Raw genomic sequence first — 25631 nt, 5'->3', positions numbered from 1 at the left:
TTTCAATAAGGTATTTGTACTAAAAAATAATATTTATGAATATGGGATACGAGTTGTGCTAGTTTAGAAGGGGAAGTCTTTGGCTTTCTATAATAAAGTTGAGTCCTATACATTTAGGCATGACAATTACAAAAATAAGTATTTGGCTATTTAATTGATATTGATAAATAAAAACATTATTTTGAATATGAGAAGTCTATCATTAAGAATGATGATAAAAGTTTTAGGTATTTGTTGAAGCAAAAGATTTATACACCAATCCAAAATAAAAGATTAACTAAATTGTTAATTGATTTTTTATTTATCATGATACCTTTTCTTATAAAGATGCTAATATGATTTTGTATGGTACTCTTGGAGCTATCACAATAGTCATACTAACTTGATATAATAACATTGTTGAGATTTATATGTATTATTAAAAGGTTTAAGATAGTATCACTACTAATGTACTTTAACATGATACTTATTCTCAATATAACTTATTATGATGATGTATTAAGGTACGAGAATATAATTTATATTGGTAAAGATATAAAATAAAGGTAGCAATTATTTGAGGCAACTCATAATTCAGCAATGAAAGGGGCATCATGAAATTCTTTTAGAAGAATCAAGGCTTTATTCTACTAGTCATCAATGAAGAAAATGATGAAAAAGCTTATGAAAGAATATGATCAACGCATGAGGGGCAAATCTATAAGGATAGCTTATCTTGCTTTGTTGCAGCCATTACTAGTTCTTAAGAGAGCTTGGAAAATATTTCAATTGATTTTATGAAAGGGCTACCCATATAAAAAAGGAAGGATACAGTAATAGCAATTATTGATCGATTAATAAAATATGGTCACTTCTTAGCTGTATCACATCTTTTTTCAACTATTGATGTAGTAAAGGTATTCCTAATAAACATTTACAAGTTGCATAGACTACTTACCTTGGTTATGATAGATAAGAACAAGGTCTTTACAAGTATGTTTTAAATGAAGTTATTTAAATTAATGGGATCCATATTGTTAATGAGTTGGGTATATTATCCATAGACATATGAGTAAATATAAAGGTTAAGCCAATGTTTAAATACCTGTTTTACATGTGTTCTTGGAAATACTATGACCTATAAGTGGAATCAATGGTTGTATATAGCTCAATAGTGCTATACATTGAGATATCATTCATCTAATAAAACGAGTAAAATATTATTTGTCAAATAAAACAAGTCCTTTTTAAGTTATATATGGCTATCCATCATGGTGTAGGGAATTGGTGCTATAAAGGAAAGCTATAAATAATGCTATAGTTAAAGATCAAAGGACTAAAAGCTATAAATAATGCTATAGTTAAAGAACTTATATTTAAAATAAGGGTTATATATCAATTTTTATAAGAGCATGTATATAGCACTTAGAATAGAATGAAACAGATTACTGATAAAAAAATTAAAAAAGAGTTTAATGTTGGAGATTATGTATATTTTAAAGTTGTAATAGGGCAATGTGGCTCCATGGAAGAATTTGAAACTCATTCCTAGGTTTCATGAACCTTACAATATTTTGCAAATAATTGATTTAGTGCCTATAAGCTAGAACAACTAGTTGAATATGTGGTTTGATATTATTTGAGAGAATGAAAATGGTTGCTTTTCAAAATATTTTTTATTTGCAAATGCATCAAAATAATAATTCTTAATTATTTTTTAACAAATATTTTTGATATCAGCACATCAAGTTGATAAAACAATATAAAAAAAATAAAATTTAATAAAACACTATTTAGAAGTTCTAAATAGCATCTTCACCTTGTTTTTCGCATTTCTTTACTAAAAAAAAAGAGAGAAAATAATGCGACGTCACATCATCTTTACCTCTAGGTGTGATTCTAATAAGTTTTTTTTAGTAGTTATTTTTGTTAAGAAACTTATGAAGGACAACATAACAACCGATCTGGACAACATAACAAATGTGTCGTTTTAATAAATAAACAAATATAAAAATATATTGAGTTAGAGTCTTTTTGATATTATGATAACAATTATTTTTAAAAATATTTTTTTTGAAAATATATTAAAATCACATATATAAAATTGGTTGCAAAAGAAAGAAACAACGATTCGCCGGGGAAACAGCAGAAAGGAATTCTACCTGTAAATCATGTTCAGAGGCTTACTCACTGGATAGTTGGATAGGAGTTCTCTACTACTTTGCGGCAAAAAGAGTTGACACTGGTTGCAGGATCAATCAATCAGCCTTACAGAGGGATTTTCATTTCCTTTGAAGCTTGCCATTATTTTTTTATCCTAATAACAGCGTTTTGAGAGCTGATGATGTGTCGCATTCTTGTCACGGTTTGCTTTGATGAGTTTGATGGAATGTGGCATTGCTGCAAAGCATCTTCTTGGGAGTGATAGTAGTAATTGTTCACATTGCCTGGCTGCTGCTACTTCCATTGTGCCCTTGACCTGTGACGCACTTATGTACTGTTGAAGTGAATGAGATTATACAAATCCTCAATGCCTTCTTGCATGGATTTAGCACCAAGTTTTGTGTCTGTGTTCATGATTGGTTCGACAACACCACCTCCTTCTAGGCAGCCTGTATAATTTTATGTTTTCGAAAGAAAAAGAAAGAAAGAAAAGATGGCATGTCTCAATCCAGAAGAAAAGGAAAACAATGAAGCTCTAGATCCACATTTTGGAAAGTTGTTGTAAAAGTCAAGATACAGCAGCTAATCATCATTTCAGAAATCAGATTCAATCTATTTTTCGCTCTTCATAAACCATCTTTCAGATTCTACAATGAAGCAGTGTAGGAGTGAAAGAACAAGTAGATGATCCATAAAACCCAAATCACAAATCAAAACACATTTGCAGCAGAGGAAATTCCTCACTTCACAGCAACAAGTTGGGATGAAATCGAATTTTCTGAACCCCAACTTGAACTTGGACTCTGCATTACATCTTCTCCAACTGATTCCTCCGAATCCTCGGCTCTCATTTCCTCTGGTTGCACTCCACTTGTCTTCTTTTCATGCTCCTTCTCTCTCAGTGTTCGAATCGGAGAAATTATCTGCTTCAAAATATAAACAAAAATTATCAGACAAGTACTAATTTAATCTTCACGTTCCATACTCAACAACTTACCATAGAGTAGGATTGGAGTTCCTTCAATCTATAAAGTATATCAACTTCATTCTCCAACCTCTTTTGAACTTCTCCTCTCTGTTCAAGCTCCTTCATTTGCAAATCCATCACCATCTCCCTTTCTTTGAGCATCTTCTCAGTTCTCTCTCTGTCTAGTCTCAGCCTCTCTAGCTTCTTCTTGATAGCACTCAATTCTTCTGCTAGTGAAGAATCCAATGGCTTAGTGATGGATTTTGTTGGGGTTGTGGTGCAGATCGGATGGTTCTCCTTGTTGGAATCTTTAAACACTGAGAACTCAATCCACTCTTGCTTTGGTCTCAAAATTTGAACCTGGGTCATTGGAGTTACTGGTGAGTTCTTTGGTTGGAGTGGTTTCCGACAAGATTTTGGCCGGAGGTTCTCTTCTCCGGTGAGTGGAGATTGGAGCTTAAGCATGGTTCTATTGCTTTTATGTCAGATGAGAAAAATGCAATTGTGAGGGAGAGGATTTAAGCAGGTAGGAGGGAGCAAGGTGAGGTTTGAGTTTGAATGAAAACAGGCGATAACGGCTACTAATATTTATATATCTATGTGGATGAGGGGAGACAAGAGGCTCCTCGATCCGAGGTTGCTGATTATATAGTATTTTGATGTTGATATTAAATAGACAAGCCTTTATTATAAGCTGATTTTAATTATGTTCATGAGATAAATAAATTAACATTCTATATGGTTGCAAGTCTCGAGAGAGGAAAAAAAATATAATTTTTTTTATTTTCATATGATAATTTTAATTTACTGATATTAAAAATAAATTTTAAAAAATAATAAAAATATTATTTAATATATTAAGAAAATATTTTAAAAACTAATTTTGCCGCTACCCAAATACTCCCTCAATTGCTTTTTTATTATTCATGACAAACTAGCCATTTTTCAGTTTTTAGAACACATTTTCCATTTGTAATAATAATTTACCAAAAACCTTTTGCTATATTTTTCTCAATCCAAATTACTTTCCTCTGTTTCCACCAAAAAAAAAAAAAAAGAAATTAAGAAAACATCCCCTTGCGATGCCAGTTGTAACTGCTAATTCCAGCCGTTTCCACCAAAAAGAAAAAGAAATTAAGAAAACATCCCCTCGCGATGCCAGTTGTAACTGCTAATTCCAGTCATTGATGACTACACAGATCACGGAGGACACAGCAATGGGAATTATATACAGATCACGGAGGACACAGCAATGGGAAGTGAAGAAGCACATCATCATCATCCACTAGATGATTTGGCTTTGGATTCCCTTCCTAGCGAGTAATTATTCTCACTGGAGCCAGTGTCGGAGCAGACTAGCATGTCCAAGACCTTGATGGGTTTTATTTCTTTCTTTCTTTCTTTTTATTGACAATATTGCTGACATGAAAGCATGCATAGTTCCACCTGTTCCTGCACATGAAACTGTTGGAAATATATCGATAGTATATTTTTTTTTTTACCATTGATAGCATATATACAATAATACAACATAGCTCAATTTTCAGAGACAAGTCCTTGAACAGGGTAGGTGGGTGGTCAAAGACCTCAATCAAAGAGCCTTCATCCAAAGTTGATGATTCTTAACTACCCTGCTTGTCTTGATAGTTCATCTAACTTTTGGGAAAAGAGGCAACATAAAAAGACATGAGAACTCGAGGAAATGTAATGTGCTGCCCTATAATGGAGTATATACACATTCCGAGCAGCATCAAAATACTAAAATATCACAAGTAATCCATTGGAAGCTCCCAATCATCCTCACTTTCTCTAATTTTTGAACGAAATTTCTGGCTCCTAGAACTTCTCCGAGTGCTCCGACCTACGGAACTTTCATAATCAGAATACTCTTCACCTTCATCTAATTTTGTCCCCACGTTCTGAGCATCCCAGAAGCCCTAGTATGAAAACATACTACGTTAACCTACAGATCATCATTTCAAGCAAAATGATGGAAAGCTTTCAACTTCCTACAATGAAACAAAGGGTGTGTGCGTGGATATTAGCTTCTCTAGAGATGGAGTCGGCAAAAACAAAATTTAAGTTAACTAGGGAGTTGGGATATCTGCTCTGGTTCAAATCACAAAGGAGAGTAGTTTCAAACTTTTGACTAAAAACAAGATAGCATCAAACATGCGGTGCAGTTAATGAGTTTTCAACTGTTCTCAAGAACAATGATTGCTTAGAACAAACATCAGTAAGCCTCAGTGTATTGCATCAAATAGTCTGCTTTCAAGCAGGCATCTATATTGTGTGCAAACACGCGTGTGCACATAAATATTCAAACATATAATATTTTACACGAGCAAGAGCAGCCTTCAAGCATTGCTACACTACTGAAGAGAACGGGAAAATATTCAACATACAAAAGTTACTACAAGGCAACTTAATTGAAATTAAAAACTTTCTCGGCATCCAAAGAAATCTATAATGCCAAACACAAAGCAAGATTAAGAGTTAAATAATTATGCATCAGGGGATACCTTTGTTAGCCTCTGTATGTGTGAGGCAGCAGATTCATGCACAACAACTGTGTCTGATAAAATTTCAAGCACATCCTCAACAGGTAAAGCATAGGTACTCACCTGAAGGTATAAAAAATGATTAGCATTTGAGCTCCTGTCCTTTTTCATGAAGGAAATTTTCGAGTAAATCTTTACATGCAATTGCTACATAGCAAGAAATTGTGGCATGTGCTCTTTTGAGAGAAAAAAGGACCAGTCAACCAACCAAACTAGATGGAATGATAGAAATCCCAAATGAGTCAAGCTCGAGCAATTCCACTGCCCCAGAATTAATGTTGAAAGAGTACCCTCGCACCTAAAAAATTGCAAATGAGAACAAGGAAATTGAATAACGAGAGAAATTACAGGACTTGATGAATACATAGCACTGACCTTTCCAATATCTCGCTGAGCTGGTGTCACAACTCTATATCCTACCTAACAAGCATCGAAAGTTAATCTCTCAAAAAGTGATATGCCAACAAGAAATCAACTGTAGGAATACCCGATACACTTCAAGAAAAACTGAAAACAGAAAACACCTGAAAGGCATATGGATTTTGGACAAAAAACGTTCACCTTGAAGAATGAAAATTCTTCTTTAATGAACTACTCAAACCAGAACTCAGAAAATGGTACAAAGTGATAAAATATTTTGACATGAGAAACATTTTTCGATTACAATTCATCAAATTATGAAAACAAACATGCATGTGACACACGGAAATATGAGCACACCAGTGAACAGTGACACATACCAGCGTTTCCAGGCCAATCATTTTTAATTCAGTATCCATCACATTCTCGTCCTCAACAAGCACTACATCCCCAACCTGCTAAGATAAACATTATAATCCATAAAAACCATTATTATGAAGGTGGGGTCAGTGATGATACATAAAATTAAATAAATATAAACAACTTTTCAAGAGTGATTAAATATCATGTAGTGGCTAACATCCTAGGTGCCAAATTGCTAAGAAAGTCTTAAGAGATGGAAAAAGTTTACCTGGCTAACATCCTCTAGAAGAAAACTCTCTGATTCTCCAGAAAGCAAGTTTGGCCTTACTTCAACTACTAACACCACCCACTGAACAAAGAAAAAGTAAAAATTCTAACAAACTGGGAACAAATTCCACAGTTAATTACAAAACCACCCAGATGCTATAACATCAAAGCGATTAAATCAATTATCAATCAAATGAGATAATACTGATGAAGAGAACGTGAAAAAAGCTTCAGCTCAACTACAGGACTTATAGAAGGAGAATAACATCATCTAAGGAAAGAAAGAGGAGAAAAAAAGGAACATTAGAGGAGAAAAGCTATCTGGACAACCAGCTATGAAAATGGGCAGTAGAGAAGGCGGAGAAACAGTCAAAGCACCACAACCACAACAGCAGAAATCGCAGCATCACTAAGACAGAAAAAGCAGAATGGGGATGAGGGAGAACAGCAGGAAAATGAACAATCATCAGAACAACACAGCAGCATCAAAAGTCACAGAACAACAACAAATAAATAACAGAAGGGCAAAATGCTGCGGCAGATAATCTTGGAAAACCATTCCTCAAAAGCTAAACAATATGAAAAGGCCTTTAAGATGTATGAACTCAAAAGCAAAACTATGATCTAAGGCAAGAACAGATGCATCAACAGAGGAAGGGGACAAAAACTAGTAAAATCCAGCAGGACTAAACACCAGCAATAGAGCCTGAACTTATCAAATAGCAAATTCACAGAACCACAGAACCAGACAGCAAATCCTGCAGATATAAAACACGTCAAAGGAAGGGTTAAATGAAATAGTGAGCCAGATTGCGCAGCATGAAAACCCGACCACATTTCTTGTCAGCCATCCTATGTCTTCTTCTTTCACATCAAAATTAAGACAGTTCATAAGATTTCAACTTGGGAAAGACACGCAAAACTCAAACTTCATTCAAACAAACTATTAAAAAAAGCTAGGGTGCCAGTTTAATTCTCTTGCTAATTACAAGCTATTATCTTCTAAGCAGAAAGTAGTGATTGATATTTGTTTTAACCAGGATAGCAGGCATGGCTTTTGCTTGATTAGTATCATCCTTTTTCAACGTTATACAATTAACAGCATTAATTTGAATTTTAAAAAAAATATATATAACAGTAAGTGAAAGACTAGTGAACTTACAGATTTAGTATCGACCCAAATTTGAGACACAAAACCCAAACTAAGCGCAGAACGAATGCTAATCACTTGCTTTGCCAAAATACTCGATCTTCTGATTACTTGCTTCCCTCTCCTTCCGTTTCTTATCTTATTTCGCTCCTTCTCAACTGCAACCAAATCTTGCTCTTGTTTTCCATCCTTTTCACCATCCTTCAATTCGAGAATATCGAAACCAAGAGAACCCACTTCTGTTTCTTTATCTTTCTGAATCCTTGATGATTCTAATTCAAAGTTCTTCTCTTCTTCCTCTTGAACTTTTTCTTTAAACCCCACTTCACCAGTATTCTTGCTGGCTTTGATGCTTGTAAACTTCAACCTTCCACTTCTGTTAACACTTGAAAAGTTAACAGTTGAGTAAGATTGCTGCCTTAATTTTTGAGGTGTGATTATGGAAAAGGGAAGGGGGGAGGAAGGAAGGCAATCACACATGTTGTTGCAAGTGGCTTAGGATTATAATTTAGAGAACTAAATGTTACTGTCAAGATCAACACTGTAATATAGCTTGTGGATAACAAGGCCACCCACTTGCCCAGCATTCGTAATCAAAGGAAAACCATTTTTTTATTTAAAAAAGAAAAAGGAAAAACTGAGCTTAAATTGTTATTTTTAATGAAATTAAAATTAATTATTGACCGTACTAATTACAACAAGAAGATTCATTTTAGTAGGAAGACTTTAGGGTTAAGTCAAATTTTTTAATATAAAAAACTATTCAAAAATTGTTAACTTTTTTCAAATAAAAATTAATTATCCACTCAAAATATAATTATACAAGATGGTATCTTTTTTAAATATTGATATAACAATATATTTTATTTTATTTATTAAAATATTAAAATAATGATATATTAAATTTATCTAAAATAACTTATTAAATTTATAACATGATATAAGAGTATAATAATTATATATAAAACAAATTAAAATTATAAAAATTAACTTATTAAATTTACATCTCATATCAAATTTATTCTCCTTAAATAACTATGAGTGATGAGAAATTTTACAAAAACAAAATAATGCATCATATTAGTCTTCTATTCATAGAATAATTGCCAAAATTATTATTAATAACCTTAAACATTATCATTAAAATCCTTTAATTTTATTTAAAAATATAGTATCGTCGTAATATTTTTAAAATATCATTGTAATTATTTTAATTGAAAAAAACTTTATTTTAAAATGTAAAAAAATGTAACAAATAAAGTAGGGTCCAATCTAGAGGCACAGGGGTTTAGAAGCCTATATTCAAGTGTCTGTCATTATAAGGAAGAAAACCCAGGCCTACGCACCTATTTTTTACAAAAATGCATGGACAACAATTTTCTAAATTTTGGCTAAACATACAAAGTGTCATCTACCGCAATAAATTTTGGCTATCTTTAATGATTATAAATTGGTGTTTGGGTAATTTAAATCTCAAACCCTAAGATTCAATCTATTTTTCATTTAAAAACATTAAAATAACATTATATAAAATTCAATAACCTCATTTTCAAATCATGAAACACCTTTAATCATTTTTAAATTAAATTAAATTTAAAAAGACTTTGCAAGTACTTATTTTCAACCCAACATGAAAACAAGACCTTTAAAAATTAAAAAAAAATATACATTAAAAAAAAAACTGCTACATATTTGTTAAAGAAACTATAACGACCCAACATGAAAACAAGACCTTTAAAATTTTTTTAAAAAATATACATTAAAAAAAAAAATCTGCTACATATTTGTTAAAGAAACTATAAATTATAAAATATGCATTGGTTTCTAAAACTCAAGCAAGTAATTGATTATATTTAAAAGAAGATAAACATCACCCTTACTATATTCTTTTCAAAAAAATATTACTTGACTATATATTTTTTTTAATTTATTTTTTTATACCATTAACTATCAAAATTATTTTTAGAGTTTATTCACAACTTCTTTATTATTAATCGATTTTCATTTGAGATAATATCAAGTTATGAGTTAAAAGTGTTGCAACTATATATATATATATTAAAACTTTCTATAAAAATAAAATTTAAGCTAAAACACTATCAATTTAATAAAAATTTGATGAAAATTCATTAATGCATTTTTAAACTTATTTTAAGGTCAAATATCATTTTAAGCCTGCCTAGGACCTTAAAACTAGAAGACTTGTCATCTAACCATTTAAAAAGCTTAAACAAGACTTAACGATATTTGATTAAAACTCATTGACAAAATTTTCAACTTATTTTAGGGTTAAAAACCACATGTCGGGTCTATTTTTCTTTTTAAAACTAGTGACTCATCAATCTAAATATTAAAAACAAGTTTAATCAAAACATCGCTAACTTGATGAAAACTTGTGGGAAATTCGTTGATATATTTTTTTTAACTCATTTTAGCATTAAAAACCATATGTTAAGTTTATATCAGTTCTCAAAACTATGAAACTTGTCGACCTAATTATTTAAAAAGTTTGAACAAAGTATATTAAAGGAAAAAACCAAAACACAAATTACAAAGGGAAAATATATTAGATTTCACCAAAACTCATTTTATTTAAAATCATGGTATTTTGATGCATATCAAAATCTAGGAACAATACAAAGCAAAAAACAACTTAAAAGGACTTAAATAAAAGATTAAACATTAACCAAAATATTTATTCAAAAGATAGCATGGTTTTATTCTTTGATGACAGCTACTGCATTGGTTTGACAAGATTGCATTGGTTTGACAAGATAAAACATGTTTAAAATCGAGGTATATAACTCTATTTAGAACCTAAATTAAATAATGTTCTAGTTTGACTAGATTAGATTGCCTCTTGTAAATCAAATCTCTCTTTATATATATCATTTGTCTCTTTCTCTCTCTTTTGTTTCAATCTTATTATTTTTGTTTTAATATTGAAGCCTTGCCCTTTTATAAGTATTAAAGAATGACTTAAAACCTTTCTTCAACATTCAATCTTGACCCTTAACTTTGTATAATTGATCTACACTATCTAGCTCTTTTTGCTAACTATTTTTATACTATGTTTGTAACTAAAAAAAGGTGTCTTTTGAGGTGATGACACAATTAGTTTTAAAGGATAAATAGGGGTGTTTTTGACGTGGTTTAGTTGCATGGAATGAAATTGTAAAAGGATAGTCCTATGATGATGGTGTAACTATATAAGAGATGAAATAATATGGTTTTTGACAACTTTTTATAGCAATAACAAAGGGAATATGAGCTATCTTTTTATGTCATATTGTACAATATTTATAACTAATTGAAAAAATTCGATGAAAAAGATGTCTTTTTAACTATTTTATAAGTATAAACTTAGATGACAAAACAAGCTTTTATTACTTGATTTTGAATTAAGTGAAAAAGAGATGAAAATGGTGTGTTTTGGCTTGACTTGCAATAGATTGTGTGAACTTTAGGGTTAGGTTTCCAACTATAATTGGTCATGTAGTGGCATAGAGAGACACTGAGCTTTAGCTTGTTTTGACGAGAAAAAAAAGACACTGAGGGAGCAAAAAGTAGGTTTTTTTTATTTTTGGTTGTTGACATGAGAGTAAGAAGAACATCGTCGTTTGTTTTTTGTTTTTTTGAATTTCTTTTTTGATATCACAACCTTTAAACTAAAAATAATAAATGAAAATGTTAAAAATAGTAAAATGTTTGAATTGCATAAATAAAATTTTTCTATTTTAAAACAAAGTAGAAAAAGTAATAAAGGATAAAAAATGAGTTACGACACCAATATTTTTTATTATTATTATTAAAAGTCTAAATTACCTCCGTTAAGCTTTCCTATTTAAAACAAATTTCAAGATAAAGTCTAAATTACCTCCGTTATGCTTTCCTATTTAAAACAAATTTCAAGATTGATTATTTAAGAGGTTGAAATGTTGCTAACCAAAAAGTTTTATTTTTATTTTTTATGACCTTTTCTCTTCTTTCTTAAAATTGAAGGACTGAAATATAAAAGAAATATGGTTTTAGAATCAAAATATCAAAAAAGAAAATTACAGGGACCAATAAAAAAAATACAGGGACTAAATCGTATTTTTCCATACCACTTGAATAGTTAAAAAAAACGTGTATTTAAATGTAGCAATCCACGCCGAAATAGGGAGGAAAGATACAATAAATGCAGCAATGTTGTTCTTCCCTCCTTTTAATTTATTTTGTAATTCTATCTATGGATAAATATCTTTTTTTTTTAAAAAAAAAATATTGCATTAATTTGAAACCAACGTCCTAACCTTACCATTTTAAACTGAAACTGCAATAATTTAAAGAATTATTTTATTCAAAAAAATTGTTCTTTCAAAACATAATGCTTCTCAAAAAAATTTCATGATTGATTTAGAATAGAAACCTTGACAAGTTATTGAGAGGAGAGGTCCAAATATAATCATGTCTTGATAAAAATGAATAATTTTTTTTTAATAATAATTTTATTTTTCAAATTACTTAAATTAATTTTTTTAATGATTTTAGGATTATTTAAATCAAATATCTAATGACTTTAAAGCTCCACCTCACATCCTGCATTTGGAAGAATTGGGGGATAAGAAATCAGAAAAAAATTATTATATAATTTTAAAATCAAACTTGGAGTATAAAGAATAAAAATTAGATTATGATGCTTAGGATAATAATTGTTTGTTTTTATTGAGATTAGATAGAGTAACGCAGGCAGTCATCTACCAAGCGATCCGCAAAGGCATATTCCAAGATCCAAAAGTTCAGGCAAACTCAGTTACGTAACCTCAACTAAAAGAACGCCACGTAATAGCTGCCATTCACGGAAACATTGGACACGCATAAGTAGTGTTTAGAAGAAATAGAAGTGGCAGCCTCCCGCTTTCTCCTCGAGAGCTCTCTCTCTTTCCTTTTAAATTCTCCCATTATTTCTCTCTCCCTCGGCATCCTCCCCAGGTAATCCAAGTTCCCTCTCTTTATTTTTTCTATCTTTTAATTCGGAGTTTTAAGATTTTCTTATTAATTTTATATATTTTTTGAGGGTTGCATATCTGCTGCTGCTGTTTTATTTCCCAAGCTAGTCTCTTTTCTTGGGTCTGAGTAGGGGTTTTGGCATTTGTTTGCTTTGTTTTATTGAAATTAATATTTGAGTTATGTATGAAAATATGCAGGTTCTTATTTCAAAGTGTCCGTAAATTTTGTTGTTTTGGATCTGAGTTGGGTTGCTCACTTGATTTAATTTAGTTCTGTTTATAAAACCCAGAATTTAAATCTTTTTCCTTTCCTGATTTGGTATGAAAGTTACAGTCCTTGTTTGTTTTGGATTTAATATCTTGATCTGTTTTGGAAAAGATTTGAAGTAATAATTGTAGAGGAATTTACCTTTGGTTTCAATTCATTAATTTGTTATTAGTTTCTAGTTAATCCGTTTTTGGATTCTTGTTTTATAATTACTAAGTGTAGGTTTTTCGGTTTCAAGTTGATTTTTTGATTTTTTTTTATTAAGAGAAATTAGTATTTGAATAACGGGTGAATATAATTGAAGTTTTCCTTAAGCTTCTCATCTTTGCTTATTAATTTTGTGTATGTGAACTATCTGTTAACAAACCCTCGATTTATTATTTTTTTATTTGTAGAAATGATGGTGAATTGTGGGTATTTTGGCATTGATGGGTAATTTTTTCTCTGTGCTCTTTTTTTGTGTTGAATTTTGCAGATTTGACGGACTGATCTTCATGAATTCAAGTACCACTGGAGCATCAACCGTTTCCTGCAAATCAGGAAACAAGAACAACTTTTTCTTCTGGATCCTATTTTGCCTATTGCCAAAGTTTCTTGGGACTCCTTTTGCATACGTCAACTTCCTTTTGATTAAGGCCATTGACAGGCGTCCCTCAGTAGTTCGTGTTTTGGATACTTGTGGAGAAATCACACTTTAGCTGTTATAGATTTGGCCTTCTGCAGCTAACATCTGTAGCAGTGATAGATTTGAGTCAGCTGCAGTTGGTGTCATAGTGATATTTGGCTTTTTTTGCGAAATGGTTTCCTCTCAATTACCTGGGTCGACCAAGAACCGGTTGTTGTTTCCTGTGAATTCCTTAGATACTGTGGTATCAGATCATGTTGAACTTGATTTCACTGATGTGTTTGGTCCTTTGCCATCCATAGATGTGAATTGTGGTGATCCTCTGTCTGTGGGAGATGGCAATGAGCTTATTTATGACAACCCTGTTGTCATTCACAACCGGTCACATTCATTGGTTGGCCCCTCTTCTTATGTTAGCCAATCATTGAAGCTCAGCAAGCTTAATTTAAATGAGACAGAAGATTCAACGGAACTAGTGAAGTGTGTCCTGGATGAGACTATTAAAGAACTAGAGGAATGTTCCATAGATGATGATGCCATTGAGAAAGATGTGGAGGGTGTCAGTGGAGATACTTTGGAGGTCCAAACTGTGGGCATTGAAGATTTTGAGGTTTTAAAGGTTGTTGGGCAGGGTGCATTTGGGAAAGTTTATCAGGTGAGGAAAAAGGGTACACCAGAAATATATGCAATGAAGGTCATGCGGAAGGACAGAATAGTGGAGAAAAATCATGTTGATTACATGAGAGGTGAAAGAGATATTCTAACAAAAATAGCACATCCCTTCATTGTCCAGCTCAAATACTCCTTCCAAGTAATTATCCATCTGACAGTCTAGTTACTGCATTGATTTTATTTGTTTCTAACATGAATTCAGCCACCTAGGGAAAAAAGAATCTTTTTGAGGAATTGCATTTTTTTGTGAAAATCTTTCTAGACAACAGGATCTTAACATAGGAAGTATCTATTTTTGAATTTCTTCCTTTTCCATTGAGACTACTGAACATTAAATTTTGGCTGTTGCTGGCATGCAGACCAAATATAGACTGTACCTGGTGTTGGATTTCATAAATGGGGGTCACCTTTTCTTCCAGCTCTATAACCATGGCCTTTTCAGGTATCTATAATTTCATTGGTTTGGATGCTTTTTGCTGAAGGCTTGAAGTAGATTGATACTTATTAAGATGTGGCTATTCTATTTTAGGGAGGATCTGGCACGTATATATGCTGCTGAGATTGTTTCTGCAGTTTGTCACCTTCATGCAAATGGCATAATGCATAGAGATCTTAAACCGGAAAATATCCTGCTGGATTCAGATGGCCATGTAATTCCTTTCCCTCCCTCCCTCCCTCCATGCACATGCACATGCACTAACATATTCTTTTCTGAACAAAAAAAGTTATGTTTTATACAATCTTTTGTCTAGGTGATGTTGACTGATTTTGGCCTGGCAAAGCAATTCGACGAAAATACAAGATCAAACTCAATGTGTGGAACAGTTGAATATATGGCACCTGAAATTGTTCAGGGAAGAGGCCATGATAAGGCGGCTGATTGGTGGAGTGTAGGAATTCTATTGTACGAGATGCTCACTGGCAAGGTTGGCTTTCTTCCCTTCAATGAATTTCTCTGTGTTATCCTCCCTTTTCTAATTCTTACAATCGCTTGTCACTTAGATGCTTTCATAATTTATTGAAATTATTATCCTGGTTTCTCTTTGTGTACACTTCTGCTTGCAAAGCATTTTCTTAATTTGTCTGTGACCCAAGGGAATTAAAGGAAATTTGGTAAGCTCAGATGCCAAGTTTTGGATGTTGTTTGAAAACATGAGATATTGAAATAATGCATGCAGAGGTATATTCTATCTTGTGTATTTCTATGCTTACTTGGTGTACTGGGGGGGTACTGGGGAGAATCCCCGTTTTCCCCTCATCTTGCAGCTCATTTCTTGTTGATATGAAGTATGAACATACGTGTTTATGAGGGCTGCCAAGCCTTTCTATATCAATAATGTTGCCTAATTATTATGTTTGCTTTCTTGTCTTTTGGTCATGCAGCCTCCTTTTGTTGGTGGGAACAGGGATAAAATTCAACAGAAGATAGTCAAGGATAAGATCAAGCTGCCGTCATTTTTGACAAGTGAAGCGCACACCCTGTTGAAAGGGGTAAATTTTATACCCATCTTATATTTATGTCTTAAACAGTGTTTTAGCATAGGGCTTGAATTTTGGTTTTGGTTTGCACCAAAATAAAATAAATGAATGAAATAAAATAAAAGGATAAGGTAAGAAGAAAATGTTGGTTCTGGCATATTGTTCTTTAATTGTCCAGATTAAGATTTACGAACACCCAATTCTTTAGTTGATGATCTTGCGGTGATATCAGCCTTGAATTGGTGCTGAGTTTTGGGTTGGGGGAAGGAGGGGGTGGTGTCTGAGGTACTAATTATGATGCTCATTACTAACTAAAAGAGCTAAGTGAACTTGTTTGGTTTTGTTTTAGCTCCTCAACAAGAATGCCAGCAAACGCCTAGGAAGTGGACCTTTGGGAAGTGAAGAGATTAAGCGACACAAGTGGTTCAAGCCAATCAACTGGAAGAAATTGGATGCAAGGGAGATCCAACCCAGTTTCCGTCCAGATGTAGCTGGGAAGCACTGCATTGCTAACTTTGACAAGTGTTGGACTGACATGACATTGTCGGATTCCCCAGCTGCTAGCCCTAAGATGAATACGAATCCCTTTGTGAACTTCACTTATGTAAGGCCTGCGGCCTCTTTCCTTCAACAAAGCAGCCCCTTGTACTAGCATAGCATACATCGGATCGCTCTTTATCTCCCACGATATGTGGTCTTGAGTTTGAAGTGGTTTATTTAAGAAGCCTCTAGGTGTCATTTTGTGAGTTGTAGCTGCAAAGAAAGCTCTGCCTATGGACAGAAGCCATTTCTTCTGCAGAAGCCAAAAGGCATCTCAGTGGATAATATTCTCTGGTATCTGTAGTCTTTTTGAAAATTTTAACTCAAACTACGTTGAATGAGAAGCTAGAAGAGCTACTGCCAGAGTTCCTAGTATGTTCTGAATATTTTTTTTTCGACAGTAAATTAAAGGTCTTGTTTTCTTTTCGTATATTTAGCTATGCGGGCTAAAAAACAAAATTGCATTTGCCCCGCCCCTCGAAGCTATGAGTTTATCCCGTCATGGGTAAGCCCAAAATCGTCTTATTCAACGAAGAGAATAACAAAACCTTAGGCCCGTTATCAGCTTGCTGAATATACTTGGCAGGGAAATGGGGCTGTATCTGTCCACGAATTTCCTTCTCAGTGGATAAATTTGTGTATGGCATGTGGCAAAAGATCAGCCTTTGCTGACATGAGCTGGTTTTCTTGAGGGCAGAGCTGAGCTCATTACATTAGAGCTCACTCCCCGCTGAAGAAGCAGTATGGCTTCCCTGATATCACCTATGACACCTGCACTTCAGCAGAATCCTAAAATTATTTGCTTTTCTGCTTTCAAGCCTACTTTGCATCACGATACACCTTCTTTCACTGACCGTTTCAGAAGTAACCCAGGCAGGTGTAAAGCATTTTTCGGCAACATTCCAGATGATTTATTGGAGAACACTCTTCAACTGGACCAATTCCCAGCTTTTCAATCTGGGTTGGTGCAATTTCAGAGTGTTACTGAGGAACTGTCAGATACGCAGAAATGGGGTCTTCTGGTTTTTGCTGGGGCGGCATGGATTTATTTAACTGCAAGGCCTGGTATTCTCATAGGCGCCATCGATGCATACCTTCTTGCTCCTCTGCAACTTGGTTTGGACAGTTTGGCTGGAAGGAGGAATTTGAAGAGGAGTGATTTTCTGGTTGGGGATAAATTGGGAGAAGGTTCTTTTGGTGTTGTCTATTCTGGAGTGGTTGTTCCAAGGAATGCAACTGTAGAGGAGAAGGTTCCGAAGAGGGGAACTGGAAGAGCACTACAGTTGGATGAGAGGTTCAAAGAAAAGGTCATACTAAAAAAGGTAAGTTCTTTTATTCTTTATATAAAAGAATACAAGTATACAACTGCCGTCCCTTCTGTATCACTGATATACATTCTTAGAACATTCAATGAGTTTTAATTCTTAAAGAGGAAAATGTAATCAAAAGATGAGTTCTCACTCTTATACAAGCCCTCCTCCTTGCGTATGAATTATCAACTTTGTAATTCATTTTCTGGAATGTGTGGAAGTGATGGTGATATTAATGGGAATATGCAGGTAAAGGTTGGAATCACAGGGGCAGAACAATTCGGTGAATTTGAGGAGTGGTTTAATTACAGGCTATCAAGAGCAGCTCCTGAAACATGTGCCAAGTTCCTTGGAAGTTTTGTTGCTGATCAAACGAGTTCCCAGTTTACAAAGGGTGGAAAATGGCTTGTTTGGAAATTTGAGGTACTCACCTAGCTGGAAATCTTCCAAGAACTTTGAAAAATTAAATAAAAAGTATTTTCTATATTTAACTTCCCAAATATGATGCTAGTTCTTTACATATGAGTTTGGATGGAATGGACTTTTGCAGTTTCATTTGTTTATTTCGGAACTTTGGTTCAAATCAATCTTGCTGCACACAGATTTGTTTACAGTTCTAAATTCATTTAATGATACAACTGTTGTCCCATGCACCAATTGTAGGGAGATCGAACCCTTGGTGATTACATGAAAGATCGTAACTTCCCTTTTAACTTAGAGTCTGTCATGTTTGGGCGTGTCTTGCAAGGAGTTGATTCTGTTAAACGAAGTGCATTGATCATCAAGCAAGTAATGCGCCAGATTATTACTTCACTTAAGAAAATCCATGATACTGGGATTGTTCACAGGGACGTAAAGCCAGCCAATTTAGTGGTGACAAAGAAGGGACAGATTAAGCTCATAGATTTTGGGGCGGCCACTGACCTCCGGATTGGCAAGAACTACATACCTGACCAAAGTCTGCTTGATCCGGACTATTGTCCACCAGAGCTATTTGTGCTCCCAGAGGAGACACCAAGTCCTCCACCTGAGCCGGTTGCTGCCCTTCTTTCTCCAGTTATATGGCAGGTACTGTACCATCTAATCTCTTCTCCAAATATGAAACCAAATGTATCAAATTCTCACTTTCCTTCGCTAATTCTTATCTAATCTGAAAGTTTGCCTTTTCCATGTGCACATCTATTTATCGAATGCTGATTGGGTTCTAATCTGATTTGTTAGCCAGCCTTTATATGATCACTTCACCCTGCTCACAGACTTGGTCGTTTAACTGTAGTTTTCTAGTATGCTGAAATGAAATTTGCAACTATTGCTGCAGTTAAACAGTCCTGATCTATTTGATACGTACTCTGCTGGGATTGTTCTCCTGCAAATGGCAATACCAAGCTTAAGGCCTGTATCAGGCTTAAAGAATTTCAATACAGAAATAAAGAAAGCTAGATATGACTTGAATAAATGGAGGGAGAGCACTCGATTGAGGCCTGACCTGACAATTCTTGAACTTGACTCGGGTAGAGGGTGGGATCTAGCTACAAAATTGATTTCAGAGAGAGGTTATCTTGGAAGGGGACGTTTATCAGCTGCTGCTGCTCTAAGGCATCCTTATTTCTTGTTGGGCGGTGATCAGGCAGCTGCAGTTCTTTCAAAGTTTAGCTTAACCAAATAGATACCTTCCTGGTGATGTGAGTCCATATTCTGCTCTCTTAAATTTTCCATTTTCATTTCTTTGTTTTTATTTTTTATTTTTGTTGGCATGACATGTAAAAAATCGGGCCTATCATATACAGCACTGGAGCCTGTCTGATGGGTGGAACGTAGTGAATCATCCAACACTAAAATTTCAACTAATTAATGAAATAAAATTGTAGATGTGCTGTTCACCATCCATTTATCTTCTTGTTTATTGAAGGGTTGAGGCCTATGTACATGTTCCTGCGGCTCGGATGAGTATTCTTGTTTATATCGCTATGGCTATAAACACTTTCTTGTTCCTATTAACAAAACACCCCCTTTTTCTTTGCTCTTCTGGAACCGGTACAGAAATGGGTGTTTTTTTTACGTTGTTTACCTTAGTTACAGGAGGGTTTCAGGGAAGACCTATGTGGGGCACCTTTTGGGTGTGGGATGCTCGTTTAACCTCTGTATTCATCTCGTTCTCTCCTAAAACTGAGAAAATTTATTTCATGGTCCCTCTTATTCAGACCTTGTACCTCATCTGTCTCGATCATTATATTGCTCTCATTGCATGATAAAAGTCCCAAGCGAGTACTCTTCTAAACAATCCAAGTTATGATACCAAACTGTCGCATCCTGTTTCCTTTTGATTTGATGATGAGAATACGGAAGAGGCTCGCCACTATGAACTGCTTGTTTACTATTTCGTGAGCGTTGCTGTTTCTGCAGCCAATGGCCAAGGTAATTGACTTGTTATTCTATGCACATAGCTCTCTCATTTTTGTGTGGCACTTGAGCTATAAGAATAGCCAAAGGGCCAAAGTTCCATTCATTGATTTTTCGTTATGGTAGAGGTTTCTTTTTCAAAAATCAAAATGTTTCTTGTCTCTCTGCAATAAAATTTGCTAATTCCAGTTGCTGCTAATCTTGTTGGTTTGATCTATAAATTTCACGGCAACCATAAGTGCCAAAGTGAAAATCAATTTATGCACGAGGCCTACGTACCATGCCTTTTTGTGGTCTACCATACCATGCCTGGGTGAGAAATTTAAATACCAATGGGCATTGAATCAATCACTTGAATGTTTACTACGTGAATTAGAAGCCTGCTTGCCATTCCTCTGGTCATGGAGAAGTGCATGAACAAGGTTCAACAGATAATATGACTTCTGCTTTACAGCAATTATAATCGGCGGAGGGGAAAAGAGATTCAAAGCACAAAGTCTTTCTTTAATGATGTTGCAAGAAATTGAACTAGATAAAGTAGATCTCTTATGCTTAATGGAAAAGGCGTTTGATGTCTCATTTATCCCAAAATCTTATTTATGCAGAACTTATGGTTTTTTATTTAGGCAAAAATTAACTAGCCTGTGATCGCATCGTGTTCACTGGACATGATAGATGCAATTAAACAGCTAAAAACATATTGGAGACAATTTGCAAACAAAGAAGAACACAAATATTAAGCTATTTTTCTGACAAATTTAGTGGAAATTAATTTATAATGGTTTCTATGCAACTTTTCTAAGGCTGGAAACAATCATCAATCCAAGCTACTTAACGATCCTGTGTCCATTTGCCTCAACTAATACAATTGATAGAAGATAAGGCGGATAGACATTAATCTGTCAGATTAAAGAGCATCTTAGAAACGGTGGTAACTATAACAACTGGGCATAAAATGCCATTCATTAGCCCCGGAATCGCACAACTGGTAGGTGAAAAGCCTGTTGCTGTTAAGGTTGCGGAAAGAGGGTCGGCATATCCAGCACCGAAAAACCAGGCCAGAACCTGACGAACTTCATCCAAACCATTATGCAGTCCCATGCATGCCTATATGATGAATTCACTGCCAACGTGGCACATGGTAGTGACAGCAATTCCATACAGAATCCTCCTTCCAAGTCTCTCTTTTAACCAACCAAAGAAGACAGATGATCTTCACGAGCGATCCTACCATGGGTAATATTTTTCATGTTTTAGACGCCGCAGATTAACGAATGTTAACATGTGGAATGGTTTGTTGGTTCTTGATCTGTTTTAAGCTTTAGATGTTGCAGAATGAAAGCCAGAATATGTTCTTGATACTAGTTACTAGAATTGGAGGAAGTGGATGCCTAATACAAGGAATGGCAAGGAAGGTCTTTGTAACAGACAATTTGAACTGAAAAACCAACGGTGGAAGACGTAAAATTGTCTGGCAGATAATACAATAACAGCTTGTGAAATACAAATTTCTTTCTTAAAGCCATTCACTTTATTTAACAGCGCCAACATTAATGTTTTTGGAGGTACTATAAAACAAGGGTGTTATCATGACTACTGTACTTCTTCCCTTTTCTGTTGTGAGTGTTTAGGTACTTTTACAAATCATCATGGTAGAAGAAGGCCTCTAAAGGATTCTTCTTCTTGCAGCCCCATTTGCATTTCCACGAACACATGGAATTGAAGATTGCGACTCGTGCTGAATGGAGGGAAATGATGTTTGACGTGGAAGGAGATTTTGATAGAACAATCGCGTATCCATCATCCATGTAGTCAGTCCCATCAGGGAAAATCTGCCACAGAAGACTCCCAGCTCCACTCCCACCTCTCTTGGTTGAGTTCAAGAGGGTCTTGTACACTGTGTTAATCATCGTGTCACGGAATGATGAGTTGTAACCAGGGTCTTTTGAAGAAACACCAAACTCCGCGAACACAACTGGCATTCCCAGATATCTCTCAGCATCCTCTATGTGAGCTTCCATCCATGACTTGATGAATTGGATATGAGAATCCGAGATTGTTTGCGAAATCCTTGATCAATAGATTTAATTATTTGTTTAGATCCTAAATGAGAAAAGGTAATTTGCATCTAAAGTTAAAGAGGCCACAATCCAAACAATGATGCGCTCAGAAATAGTGCACAATTTAATCTGCCAGTTTTTGGTCATTGTTGATGCAGTGAGTACTTACCAGGAGTCTGCATAAATGTGAACAGAAGCAAAATCAACACCAAGAACCTGATGGTTCCTGATAAAGTCAGTTCCAACTTGTGTAGCATATGAATTCGGATTGAACTGGGCCCTATCAGGTGCCGATGGACCGTAAAATCCCTCCAAACCAATCTCTACCAAGTGCTTTGCATCCATGCTCTTCACATATACTGCCATGTCTGTTATCCATGACTATAAAAAAACAATAACATTCAATTGCTTTAGAAAATGATGGCACAAAGCACTACCAGCTATCAGAATATCTTGTATAGGATTAATGTAAAATCAAGTGTTGATGAACAACAAACCTGCAGTTTATCACCAGAGGGATCTGAGGTGCACCGAGGTTCATTCATCAACTCCCAGGCAAATATTGTAGGGTCATCCTTGTAGGTTATGTTCGTGAGTGTATTGACTCTATTCAGTACCGCCTGCATTCAATGAATAAAGAAACTGTAAGACCAAATGTCGATGGATTATTTTCCGAGTTCGATGTCTGAGTGCACAAAAAAGGGACAGCAGTATGAAAGTTGCCTTGACATGAGCCTTATAGTAGCTTCTGAGTGTTGGATGAGAGAAGAAATCATCATCAGATGTCAAATTAAGGCCAGTAGCTTTTCCCCATTTAACATACTGTGCTTTTCCACCATATGCATCCCAGTTGTTAGTCAACGATAATATGAGCCTGATCTTGTACTTCTTTGCTTCACTCACCACAAAATCCAAGGCCAGCTCAAAAAAAAAAAAAAAAAAAAAAAAATCATGAGACGTGAAGAACGCAAATTAAAATAACTTTGGCAGCCTAGCTATCAGTGGCCTAGCGAGGTTGCTTCTGTTATAAGCCCAAAAACTAGGCAACAGTACCTTGAAAACATCTTCATCATAAACACCAGGAGATTTCTGAAGAGCTCTCCATTGGCCATCATTAAAAGCCCAAGTCCTACAAACTGTTAGACCAACTGAGGATGCTTGTTGGAAAACCTCAGTGATTTTTCCTCTTGTAGATTGATCAGCAGCAAAAACCATCAACCAGTAAGTGTTAAATCCGTTGACATAGAAAGGTTGGTCATTGATCACAAACTGGTTTCCTTTTCTGGCCACCATTTGCCATTCATCTTCTCCCACACCATTCAACTCATAGGCCCTGAACATTTGAATAATCAGAGTAATAAACGTAACAATCTCATTTTACAGAAAATTAAATGAAATACAGTCCTTGCTTATGGTTACCCTTGACTTGAGCTGGAAGATGGCAAATGATTGTCTACTTCCTCCACTGTTGTATCCCATTGGTCACCATCCATAACACCAAAGCTGCTGCATTTTAAACATTCATTAAGAAGAATAAAAATGGATACGAAAAATATGATATTGAACCCAAATATACTCTTGTGGGTATTCATGGTATTGAGTCAGCAAGCCAAGTGTTGCACACTCCTCTTCCTTGGACCACATATTTATATGCAAATTGATCATCTAAGTCTGTCTTATACTGTGTAGCAGAAACTGTGATATGCAAGAAGAGTGTTGAAGAGGGGATCAACACTCTAGCTTTAAAGCCAAGAAAATTTCAATTCTTGCACTTTCTCAGCCATTTTCTTCTCTTCCAAACACAGATACATAAGTCTATGTGCATACTTGGATAAGGCTCAAGGTATGACTCCTAAGGTAAGTCTGGAGGGTCCTACAAGAAAATGAGGCCCCTAAAAACCACGTAACTTTTTAGTTCAGATGTCACTGACCTTACTTCAAGGTCACTGCATCTCTTGGAGGCTATGGCGCTGGTAAGCAGTAAGCATAGATATATAGACAAGCACATGAAAGAATAAATCTATAGATAGAAAGACAATGTACAGAGATTGATAAACACCATTTCTCTGCTGAAAGCAATCGGGAGAAGTAGAGGGGAGCTGATAAGAAGGTAAGCAATAGTAAACTGATCTGTTGCAAACTTTACTTGAATGCTTTGTGACGCATCGGGGAGCAGCTATGCTCTATGTGGCAAACCCTAGATTAATCCCCATTTTAACTTGCCTGGAAATGGCATTCTTTGACTTGATTGTCCTCTCAAAAAACCTGCCTGCTTCATCCACCATCACATGATTTATTATTTCTGTTCTCCTTTAGGGTCTTATCTGTCTTCTATATTAGCCTTTTGAACAAACAATTTTTGTTATTTTTTTTATTTTTATTCTGGTATCCCACGTTACACTTTTTTTTTTTTAATGAGACTACTTTTATTTAGAATTTTTAAAAAATAAAATTAGTATAGTTTAGGATTTGTGATTGTATCTTTTAATAAGTATTTTTCTTCATAATCAAACTTATATTTTTATTTTTATAAAGATATAACAATATTTTAATTAATCGACCAACACTTTATTGCTAATATTTTTATTATTTGATGTCCCTAAATGTATTTCTAATACAATTAGTTAATTTTCATAATACATTAACTTTTAAATTGAAGTATATTATTTCTTACTTCTTTAAATAAAAGAATCTCTAAAACATTAAGTATTTCATTTTCCTTGAATATTCACTTAGTTTCCTAATTAAACATGCCACTGAAGTGATAATTAACACAAACGTATTAAACAGTTTAGAACTCATTAAAACATGTGTATTATCCAAATCAAGAAAATGAAATTGAAAACTTGGTGTTCATGAGTTTTCTTTTTAGATCAAAAGAAACAAAATTCATAAACATTTTTATTTGGTCCTTTTAAAACTAATAAATCTGAAGAGAAATGAAATAATATCGATGGGCAGCACAACAATGGCTACCAGCATGGAAGAAACGAATAAGATACAAGATTTCACAATCAATATTTTTCATAGAGACTAAGGAGTGGAAATTTCGGCTATAATATATATCTCAAAGTCTTCGAATCTAACTTGAATTTAAAGAGTTTGTCGATGTAGAATTGCTCATTAATTAATAGTGCTTCAATGTTTATAATTCAATTTCGCTATGAAGGAAACAATAAATCATTATGAACACAAAATTCATAATATTAGTATCTTATGAAAAAAAATTGCTACTGAAGTTAAATCGATTTAACATGTCAAGCCCGTAACTTGAGTTATCAAATCAAAATAATCTCATAAAAAATTAAAAAAAATATAAAGTTTAATTTTCATTCAATCTAATATTAAAAAATAAAATAAAAAATCAATTAAAAAAATAACTCAAGTCAATACAGCCTAACCTATCAAACCACCAGGATAATGAGACTAAGATAACTTCATAAAACAAAAACAAAAATAAAAAGCTTCATTTCCAA

General features: G+C 34.2%; 5 protein-coding genes across 15 annotated transcripts; 2 read left to right on the top strand and 3 right to left on the bottom strand.

The window, feature by feature from the left end:
- Nucleotides 1-2668: 2668 nt before the first annotated feature.
- On the bottom strand, nucleotides 2669-3843 carry LOC105121851 (high mobility group B protein 6-like). Of its 2 annotated transcripts, none has more exons than XM_011020693.1 (2): nucleotides 3140-3843; nucleotides 2669-3068 (listed from the first exon to the last, which is right to left on the bottom strand). In XM_011020693.1, exons 1-2 carry the CDS (start codon nucleotides 3572-3574, stop codon nucleotides 2883-2885), a joined length of 621 nt encoding a protein of 206 aa, XP_011018995.1. In that variant the 5' UTR covers nucleotides 3575-3843; the 3' UTR covers nucleotides 2669-2882. The 2 variants fall into 2 exon arrangements, with proteins under 2 accessions (XP_011018995.1, XP_011018996.1); XM_011020694.1 differs by having other exon boundaries at nucleotides 2669-3065; nucleotides 3140-3840.
- A 725-nt stretch (nucleotides 3844-4568) lies between these two features.
- LOC105121850 (uncharacterized) lies at nucleotides 4569-8352 on the bottom strand. Of its 2 annotated transcripts, none has more exons than XM_011020691.1 (7): nucleotides 7823-8349; nucleotides 6662-6742; nucleotides 6411-6485; nucleotides 6046-6090; nucleotides 5879-5968; nucleotides 5632-5733; nucleotides 4569-5046 (listed from the first exon to the last, which is right to left on the bottom strand). In XM_011020691.1, exons 1-7 carry the CDS (start codon nucleotides 8288-8290, stop codon nucleotides 4876-4878), a joined length of 1032 nt encoding a protein of 343 aa, XP_011018993.1. In that variant the 5' UTR covers nucleotides 8291-8349; the 3' UTR covers nucleotides 4569-4875. The 2 variants fall into 2 exon arrangements, with proteins under 2 accessions (XP_011018993.1, XP_011018994.1); XM_011020692.1 differs by having other exon boundaries at nucleotides 5046-5118; nucleotides 7823-8352.
- Nucleotides 8353-12640: 4288 nt separating this feature from the next.
- LOC105121849 (serine/threonine-protein kinase AtPK1/AtPK6-like) lies at nucleotides 12641-16815 on the top strand. Its single transcript, XM_011020690.1, has 7 exons — nucleotides 12641-12784; nucleotides 13545-14505; nucleotides 14726-14808; nucleotides 14896-15016; nucleotides 15119-15292; nucleotides 15750-15857; nucleotides 16195-16815. The coding sequence occupies exons 2-7, from the start codon at nucleotides 13867-13869 to the stop codon at nucleotides 16495-16497; spliced, it is 1428 nt and encodes a 475-aa protein (XP_011018992.1). The 5' UTR covers nucleotides 12641-12784; nucleotides 13545-13866; the 3' UTR covers nucleotides 16498-16815.
- A 135-nt stretch (nucleotides 16816-16950) lies between these two features.
- Nucleotides 16951-19582, top strand: LOC105121848 (serine/threonine-protein kinase STN8, chloroplastic-like). Its single transcript, XM_011020689.1, has 4 exons — nucleotides 16951-17707; nucleotides 17945-18118; nucleotides 18359-18763; nucleotides 19014-19582. Exons 1-4 carry the CDS (start codon nucleotides 17129-17131, stop codon nucleotides 19359-19361), a joined length of 1506 nt encoding a protein of 501 aa, XP_011018991.1. The 5' UTR covers nucleotides 16951-17128; the 3' UTR covers nucleotides 19362-19582.
- A 1945-nt stretch (nucleotides 19583-21527) lies between these two features.
- LOC105121846 (mannan endo-1,4-beta-mannosidase 6-like) lies at nucleotides 21528-24516 on the bottom strand. Of its 9 annotated transcripts, none has more exons than XM_011020683.1 (7): nucleotides 24215-24516; nucleotides 23575-23661; nucleotides 23209-23488; nucleotides 22879-23076; nucleotides 22653-22775; nucleotides 22325-22536; nucleotides 21528-22165 (listed from the first exon to the last, which is right to left on the bottom strand). In XM_011020683.1, exons 2-7 carry the CDS (start codon nucleotides 23646-23648, stop codon nucleotides 21733-21735), a joined length of 1320 nt encoding a protein of 439 aa, XP_011018985.1. In that variant the 5' UTR covers nucleotides 23649-23661; nucleotides 24215-24516; the 3' UTR covers nucleotides 21528-21732. The 9 variants fall into 9 exon arrangements, with proteins under 9 accessions (XP_011018985.1, XP_011018986.1, XP_011018987.1 ...); XM_011020684.1 differs by having other exon boundaries at nucleotides 24282-24516; XM_011020685.1 differs by having other exon boundaries at nucleotides 23575-23658; nucleotides 24282-24516.
- Between the last annotated feature and the right edge of the window lie 1115 nt (nucleotides 24517-25631).

This window comes from Populus euphratica, unplaced genomic scaffold (genome assembly GCF_000495115.2).
Source record: "Populus euphratica unplaced genomic scaffold, PopEup_1.0 scaffold46.1, whole genome shotgun sequence".
NCBI classification, from domain to species: Eukaryota; Viridiplantae; Streptophyta; class Magnoliopsida; order Malpighiales; family Salicaceae; genus Populus; species Populus euphratica.
Note: the sequence above shows the minus strand (reverse complement) of the source record. Positions and strands in the feature narration are given on the sequence as shown.

Bases quoted from the DNA above. Each gene is read 5' to 3' on its own strand.
- LOC105121851 (XM_011020693.1), bottom strand. From the start codon at position 3,574: ATGCTTAAGCTCCAATCTCCACTCACCGGAGAAGAGAACCTCCGGCCA. The intron at 3,069-3,139 runs GTAAGTTGTTGA...TATATTTTGAAG, and splicing joins AACTCCAATCCTACTCTATG to CAGATAATTTCTCCGATTCG.
- LOC105121846 (XM_011020679.1), bottom strand. From the start codon at position 23,747: ATGAATACCCACAAGAGTATATTTGGGTTCAATATCATATTTTTCGTA. The intron at 23,489-23,574 runs GTAACCATAAGC...TCAAATGTTCAG, and splicing joins TCTTCCAGCTCAAGTCAAGG to GGCCTATGAGTTGAATGGTG. The intron at 22,776-22,878 runs GCAACTTTCATA...CATTGAATGCAG, and splicing joins ACTATAAGGCTCATGTCAAG to GCGGTACTGAATAGAGTCAA.
- LOC105121848 (XM_011020689.1), top strand. From the start codon at position 17,129: ATGGCTTCCCTGATATCACCTATGACACCTGCACTTCAGCAGAATCCT. The intron at 18,119-18,358 runs GTACTCACCTAG...CACCAATTGTAG, and splicing joins GGCTTGTTTGGAAATTTGAG to GGAGATCGAACCCTTGGTGA. The intron at 18,764-19,013 runs GTACTGTACCAT...CTATTGCTGCAG, and splicing joins TTTCTCCAGTTATATGGCAG to TTAAACAGTCCTGATCTATT.
- LOC105121849 (XM_011020690.1), top strand. From the start codon at position 13,867: ATGGTTTCCTCTCAATTACCTGGGTCGACCAAGAACCGGTTGTTGTTT. The intron at 14,506-14,725 runs GTAATTATCCAT...GCTGGCATGCAG, and splicing joins AGCTCAAATACTCCTTCCAA to ACCAAATATAGACTGTACCT. The intron at 15,858-16,194 runs GTAAATTTTATA...GTTTTGTTTTAG, and splicing joins CGCACACCCTGTTGAAAGGG to CTCCTCAACAAGAATGCCAG.
- LOC105121850 (XM_011020691.1), bottom strand. From the start codon at position 8,290: ATGTGTGATTGCCTTCCTTCCTCCCCCCTTCCCTTTTCCATAATCACA. The intron at 6,743-7,822 runs GTAAGTTCACTA...TTCTTTGTTCAG, and splicing joins TTTGGGTCGATACTAAATCT to TGGGTGGTGTTAGTAGTTGA. The intron at 6,091-6,410 runs GTATGTGTCACT...GATGCTTGTTAG, and splicing joins TGATTGGCCTGGAAACGCTG to GTAGGATATAGAGTTGTGAC.